Here is a 7,500-nt window from a genome sequence, read left to right as displayed (position 1 = left end):
TTATTTGGGAAAAAACCGTCAAAACTACTAAATGTGTTCAAAAGTTAAAAGTTTGGGTACCAAATTTGTTTTTGTCCAAAGTTTGATAATTAAAACTGTTCATCTATCAAAGTTTGGATACCAAAACTACATTTTTCTGTTCTGTTTACATGGTCGTATGTTTTTAATCCTTGCCAATAAAAACAATCACCAAATTCTTTCTCATTACAATTGTAATTGAGGAATGAGGAAAACCATATGTGAATCTTGAGTATTTGCAACCATACGTAAAAACAATCACATACTCTATAATGTTTTACTTGTCTGTCACGGAAAATGCTTCCATGCTCAGCGTACAAAGCCCTTTCTCCACGAATCACATCTCAAGGAACTTCAAGCCCTTTTTCTTTTTTTAATCATTTGGAAATCATTTGACACCTTTTGCAACAAGCATTCAGCCAGTTATAATTTGGAATTCATGGACTAGGCATCACAAAATTTCATGGATACGACATGGCAAATTGATCTAATTAATGTCCAATCTAAACTCACAGTCCACTTGTCCTAGTTGCAAGTAGAGGTGTCAAAATGAGTGATTTGAGCGGGTTTGGGTTGGATAAAATGGATAATGGATATAATTGAGTCAATCTATTTATATCCATTTAATTAGATGAGTATAAATGGGTAAGTCAAAAAATGAATTGGATAACCCAATTACCCATTTATAACCCATTTATTTTAACTTTTTTGTAAATTCATTTTTGCAAACTAAGTTATCAATTTATACCATCCTTTGCACCCATCATTAGTTTTAAATATTTACTTATAATGTTCAATAAACCTAATTATCAAATTTTTTCCCATCTGTACTCTATGTCGCAAAATTACATACTATTTAATAATTAAACAATAAGAATATAAAAATTTGAACTAAGTACTATAAAAGTTAACATAAAAATTTAATCCAAAAATTTTGAATCTCTAGCATTTTTTCGTGTATAAATTTAAAATTTTATTTTGAAAAAGTAAGAAAAGAGGCTAAAACTTGTCATAAATTGGTAATGCTGAAAAATGAGTAAGTTAACAAATTAAGAGAAAATAAAATGATAAGATAAAACTAACAAATAATAATAATAATGAAACAAAAGTATTTAACATCATGGCTATACCTGGCAATTGGACGGGTTGGGCGGGGTTGTATTGGGTTTTCATTTAAATGGGTTACACCCAACCCGCCCAACTTTAGTTGGGTTAATTTTGGGTTGGGTCATATTGGATTATCTCAAACCCATGATCCAAATATAATCCAATATATTAATTAATAGATTTTGAAACATAAACTTTCACAAATACATTTTTATATAAAAAGAAATTTCGCACATATAAACATATTTTTACATAAATAGACATATTTTCACACACTAAAACACTCACAAATACAAATACACACCCACTTCTTAAGTTCTTTTGAAATACGTTATTTTTACACATATAAATGCACTAAAATACACACTATTACTTGGATGAACTCATTATTTTTTATACAAGTAAGGATTTTCAAATTGGGTATAGCTTTGGTCCAAACTAAGAGACCGAAACAACAATTTTTGGTCCAAGTTGGATACAACAACAATTTGCAGGGATTTTTAGCTGATCATATCTGGCTTCAATATAGTCTAGGATGCATATTAGGATGTCACCATGATGACTAAAGCAGTACGCTTGAAAGAATGTAAACAAAAAAAAAATCTAATTTCTAATATGATATGATATAATGTCTGCAATTATTACTTTGCAACAATTCACAAATTGCAAATGTTACTATGCTAATATGTATATATTATAGAAAAGTTCAAGCCATGGAATAGGAAGCAACTATAGATAAGACTGGGACAAGTCTGCCGAATACAACTTTGGCCAGGGGATGTTTTGCTTGATCCAGCATTTGGCTTCATTACATAGTCGCTAGTCTTTTCTTGTTTCTTGATTTTAATTTATTAATTTATTTTTTTAACTTAAGTTGGGTAATGGATGTCCAACATAAATGGTAATGTGTGTCCAACATAAATACCCAACCACTCAAAATATATGTGGATTTTTATTACCAAACCCAAAATTGACCCAATACCCAACTTACCCAACCCGACCTCTCAAATTAGTGGGTGGATTGGGTGGGTTGTTGGATTTTGAGCAAAATTGTCAGGTCTAATCATGACGAAATGAAAATTTTGAAAAAAAAAAGATGGGGGAAGAGAGGAGGTTTGGGAGAAGACAATTCTAAATGGGTTAATTGGGTTTGTTGGGTTATCCTGGGTAACCCATTTATATCCATATGCAATAATTTAAGATACTCATATCCATCTATTCATGTACAGATATAAGTAAACTTAGTTAAATAGGCAGCTATAGTTGCAAGCTAGATCCAGTTTTATCTATGAGGGATCAAGTCACAAGCAGACAAATATATGCTCCGTTATGGTAGATGGAAAAGTAGTTCTTCGTCAATGTTAAAGTACTATGTGACCAGTTGATAGAGGCAATACCCAGGAAAGATGCCTTGGGCTGCCTCGAGTACAATATTATCAAATTTAATTTGTTCCTGACACGTCGAAAGTTCTTACTTCCCCAGGTCTTATTACAGAAATTGTTGTATTCTTCATCTGCGCGCTACCGATCGATGCCTCTTATATCCCATGTTCTTTGAGCTGATGACTCTTTTTTTAAATAAAAAAAAAAAAAACTCTTAAAACTCCCATTGCCGACTTCTTTTTCTCATTTCAGCCCTCCTTTTGAAACGACTATAAATCTTTCTTGCCACATTAATCCTCGCGCACAAATTTTAAACTGAATTTTTTTTGTCAATTAAAAAAAATTACAATCCAAAGTCATCATATTAACAACAAATTAAGCTTCCTTTGGTAGGGCGAAACCGGCTTATGCAACCAAGATACCAATTGATTTCTCTCACATACCGGCTTTGGTTGGATCTAGCAATGACAAAGGGAAAAAAAAAAAAAAAAGTTGGATTATACATAGGTAAAAGACAACTAGTAATAGTCACTAGAAAAGCATCCTACTTTCATCTTTGGTAGAGGGACTCACCGGCTGGCATTTTGTGAAAGAAGAAGCACGCAGCAATTACAGCGTAGGACAGACAAAGAACCACTCCTTTTATATAATGTGAATTTCCATCCTACACAGATGACAACATTTATGTGCATCACAATTTGTAGAAAGAACATATATAAGAACTAAATGTACATGGACCGATTGGATTACCTGCAAGGTGAAAGCTGTGAGTATGATTGAAAAACCGAGACAAGAAGTCTCAAGAAGGCCGAAATCCAGATCCATTGGGATTCCCATTGTCCATGCCACTATAACGCTGACTGGAACCTGCAGGGCGGAGTTGTGCTAGGACTTCAAGTTCATAAAATTAACAATTCAATTAAACTAGCTAATTTCTCTGGCCAAAAAAAACCTGGGATCACCATGCAATGATCAAGTAGGGAAGCGTTTATCTACCCAAGGAAATATTTTATTTTTTGATATTTGCACTTTCACCCTTTATTTTATCATATAATTCAATAAATATAAACTATATAATAAAATGATAACGGGAGTGCAAATAATATCTTTCTACGTTAAAAAGTTCTTAAGAATATCACTTGTGATTTTCTGTTCCTTACCACGAACATCGAAATTTGAGTTGCAGATCCCAAGGCGACTCCCAAAGTTATATCCTGCGCATGCATCCCAAATGTGCATGAGGATGCTACATTAGCTGAATAGTTATAAGGCAATGTGTAGTAAAATTTACCAGCTTATTTTTCAAAGCAAATATGACTGATCCTGCATGTTCTGCTGCATTCCCAACGATTGGAAGCAAAATTAAGCTTATGAAGCTCACGGAGATTTTCCAAGAATCTGATGCAGCCTGATTGAGAGAAGCAGTATATAGTAGTGACTTCTTTGTTTTCATGAAAAAAAAAAGGGGGTACCGTAAATAAATAAAGCTTTATTCCGCAGCAAATTATGCGGATTATATATGTATATGTACCTCGATTGTACCCACAACGTACTCGGACAGAATAGCAACAATTATTGTCATCGCGACTAACCAAATAAAGGCGCTCCAAAAGCCTATCACTGCTTCATTTTCGGACAATTCATCTTCATCTTCCTGCAAATGTAATAGGAATAGTATCAGTCTGCTCCTAACTTCAACCCGGCAAAATACATATTAATTTCTGGGAACTGACAAATTATGATAAAGGGTAGTAATCCCTTTTTCGATGGTTTTCTTTATTTATTTTATTTTATTTTTGGTGAGAAGTTTCAGTAGCCATTTACTTAGAAATGACTTCATTTTGGGACCTTTCCAACCCTTATCGAACTTTGATATTCCCAGACAAGAATTTATTTGAGGCATTAGGCAGATTAGCAGCGGATATCGTAACAATTACCCCTTCTGCTTCAAAAAACTGCCGGTGGGTTCTCAATTGGAAGAAGAGGTAAGCCCCATAGGCCACAAGCATTAAAATGCCGCTGGTTCTCGACAGCCAAACGACCGAGTTTTGGTCCATATCATCAAGTAGTTGTGGTTCTATAGAGTTTCCAAAGATCAGCGGAAGCACATGGCAAAGCAGTCCCAGCAACAAAAGAAGTGAGTTTACATCAGCCTGCTTCTGCGTTTATCCAAAATTAAAATTAATTACAACTAAAACTAGAGAAGAATCTGATATTAATATGGACTAATTATGGGGATAACAGGCTAGAAAACCGACTTAATTTTTTTCCTCCGTATATAATCTATTCTGTACTATTCTAAGGGATTACGGGTGCAACAATTTTCATGGTACCAGGTATAGCCTAGCTAGTAATTATCTAGTTTTCTTCGGCAACAGTCATCTTACGTACCCTGTCAAATGTTTGTTCCATCTTAAGATTGGCCAAGCCTCCGAGGAAAAGAGAGGACCCCAATACGAGAAGAAGGTTTGAAAGGACGGAACCCAGAAGAGAGTATTTCAAAACAAGTATTTTCCTTTCGCGAAGAGCAAACAAGGCAAGTATAAGCTCTGTTGCGTTGCCACATGTTGCGTTCAGCAGGCCTCCCACTGCATGCATGCAAACATTTACGTACACGTGTCAAATTAAGGCCTGCAATGATCTCATCTATTTTTTTGAGAAGAAAAATGAATAAACGTACGAGGTAATATAATTGCGAAAAAAATATTATTATTTGCACTCCCATTTTTATCAATCACGCTCTTACTATTACTTTAATTATATAATTTTTATTTATTTATTAGTCTCTATGATAAAAATAAATAGTGAATTGCCACTACTATTATCTTTGTGATAAATCGGCAGTGGATATCATAACATACCTGTTGGACCGGTAAAGTATGCTATTTGCCTTTGGAATTGATTATGTCATTGGTTCAGCCAGCCGAAAACAAAAAGAAATAATTGTCAGCTCAAGTCAAAAAAAGGCCAACAGTTTAATTAGTACCAAATGACGTAGTGCACCGAAGGAAACCGAACTTACTCAGTTAGGAAGCTCATACGTTCCGCAAGTGGGGCGAGGCCTAGCAGGCTCAACGCAAATATCCACTGCTGCTAATTATTTGTTAAGAAAGGTAATTAAACAAATTAATGCCCAAAAGCACATCGAGAAGCATTAACATTTACTCGCACAATGTGAGGGGGAATAATTCAATCAAAAAGGACTAGAAAAGAATAAGGATAAATCGTGAGACAAGATGGGGATCACCAAACGGCAAATGATAAATCGTGATTGTTACCATGTTCAACGGCTATGGTCTATGGTTTAAAAGATCTGTTCTTGGTGTGCCATTACAATTTTTCTTGCTATACCGTTTTTAAAACAGATTTCATGCATGAATATCTATCTGTACATAAATTGAAATTGAAAGACACTGGAACGGGGGGTTGGGGGGGGGGGGGGGGAGGGGAATGGCATAAAAATGGGGAGATGACCAGAATAATTACACATGTCCCAACTTACTCTTGTCATGAAACCATAACACTGACCGAGAATGGCCAAAGGGATGGCTGGAATGAGGACACAGAGTTTGGTTCCAAGAAAAACCAGTCGCAGATTATTCAAGAATTGTTTAAACATCCCTACGGGAGGCCTTTCTTGATTCGGTCTTCTCCGCAGAAAAGAAGATGATAAAATGCTGCTGGATGGCGTCTGGCTGCTGCTGCTAGTCTCTTTCTGTATACAGTCTCCACTCTCCAAATCCCAGTTCTGTTCCTGCATTGAAGCCATCGTTTCTTAAATAGATTTAACTCCTAGCTTGTTTTACGTTTTGTACCAGAGCAGTGCTAGTACTGGCATCATCACTCGATCGGTTTCGGTAGGCTAAAGAAGCCAAGTATCGTTTGCCTCTGGTTACGAGTATTCGGTTACTTTTATTAATGTTTATGAGAAAGGACAAGATTAGGAGGCTGAAGGAGGAAGTTTCCTGGAACCTGCCTGCAATATTGGTTTCTTTCTATCTTTTGCATGGTATCCACGTAGTCGAATGGATTTACGCTGCCTAAACCTATAATAGCAGAGTTTTGTCTCGCACGGATCAATGGGCTGAGATGTTGAGGCAGTAATTAGTCTAGTTTAGACTACTGCTGCTCAAAGGTTAGTAGGAAATCAGCGCCGTTGTTTATCTTGTGGAGAAAAACTAATTAGTCGAGTATTGGACACTTGCTTGAAGAATATCCCACCCACACTACAAATTACTACAAGAATAGCAGAAGGGATCATATAATATAATGACTGCGACTCTTCAGGGTTTCTCGCGCAATGTGATGTTGCCACTTCGATGCGTATATTGCTGCCGGTAAACTGGTCTAATCAGCGGTTAGAATTGTCACCAGAAGCCAACAGTTTCCTTTTATTCCTGTCTGGTTTTCGTTCTCGATCCTTCCCTCTGATCCAAGTCCAACCATTTCTGTCTTTGAAACTCTACTTAGCTACTACAGTATGGAACTTGCATTGTGCAGATATCAATGTGAATTGCCACAAAAGTTAAGTTGCTAATCAAACATATAGCGAAATTTGGTAATTCAAAGTTTTGATAATTCAAAGTTTTGAACTATCGTTTGTGCAGGCCAAAACTTGAGCAGCCAACTGTTTGTCAAAATTAAAAGTAAAAACATTAAAAGTCATGATCTTACAGAAGGGAATTGACTTCAGTGCATCTAATAAATACTCTCAAAAATTATCTATTTTATAGCTTCAACTTCTATTTTCGACACTTCCTCTTGTAAAACTTGTCAGAATGACCCAAACTACTCCAATCCGTCACATATCGAAGTATTAGTCCTGTAAATCAGGATTAGCTCAAAGGTATCCACTTGGAATTATGTTGGGCAGAAATAAGCATTGCAATGTGTATGCAAGCTCCTCTCGATCATTGCAGACCACCAGCATTAATTGCTTCCATTTCAAGGGAAGCAGCTGATCGATGCCTGTTAACCTGGATGCTGCTAGAG

General features: G+C 35.8%; 1 protein-coding gene across 4 annotated transcripts; it reads right to left on the bottom strand.

The window, feature by feature from the left end:
* Nucleotides 1-2,458: 2,458 nt before the first annotated feature.
* On the bottom strand, nucleotides 2,459-6,378 carry LOC113775114 (vacuolar cation/proton exchanger 3-like). 4 transcript variants are annotated; one of them, XM_027319868.1, is made up of 11 exons: nucleotides 6,011-6,378; nucleotides 5,531-5,601; nucleotides 5,370-5,398; nucleotides 4,900-5,096; nucleotides 4,446-4,667; nucleotides 4,040-4,162; nucleotides 3,800-3,916; nucleotides 3,669-3,722; nucleotides 3,259-3,375; nucleotides 3,057-3,172; nucleotides 2,459-2,966 (listed from the first exon to the last, which is right to left on the bottom strand). In XM_027319868.1, the coding sequence occupies exons 1-10, from the start codon at nucleotides 6,275-6,277 to the stop codon at nucleotides 3,059-3,061; spliced, it is 1,311 nt and encodes a 436-aa protein (XP_027175669.1). In that variant the 5' UTR covers nucleotides 6,278-6,378; the 3' UTR covers nucleotides 2,459-2,966; nucleotides 3,057-3,058. The 4 variants fall into 4 exon arrangements, with proteins under 4 accessions (XP_027175669.1, XP_027175660.1, XP_027175678.1 ...); XM_027319859.1 differs by having other exon boundaries at nucleotides 3,082-3,172; XM_027319877.1 differs by having other exon boundaries at nucleotides 3,082-3,172; nucleotides 5,531-5,598.
* Nucleotides 6,379-7,500: the final 1,122 nt, after the last annotated feature.

This window comes from Coffea eugenioides, chromosome 1, assembly GCF_003713205.1.
Source record: "Coffea eugenioides isolate CCC68of chromosome 1, Ceug_1.0, whole genome shotgun sequence".
NCBI classification, from domain to species: Eukaryota; Viridiplantae; Streptophyta; class Magnoliopsida; order Gentianales; family Rubiaceae; genus Coffea; species Coffea eugenioides.
Note: the sequence above shows the minus strand (reverse complement) of the source record. Positions and strands in the feature narration are given on the sequence as shown.

Coding starts and splice junctions, on each gene's coding strand:
- LOC113775114 (XM_027319868.1), bottom strand. CDS start 6,277: ATGGCTTCAATGCAGGAACAGAACTGGGATTTGGAGAGTGGAGACTGT. Junction 4,668..4,899: donor TGGAACAAACATTTGACAGG/GTACGTAAGATG, acceptor GGATAAACGCAG/AAGCAGGCTGATGTAAACTC. Junction 3,723..3,799: donor TTGCTTTGAAAAATAAGCTG/GTAAATTTTACT, acceptor ATGCATGCGCAG/GATATAACTTTGGGAGTCGC.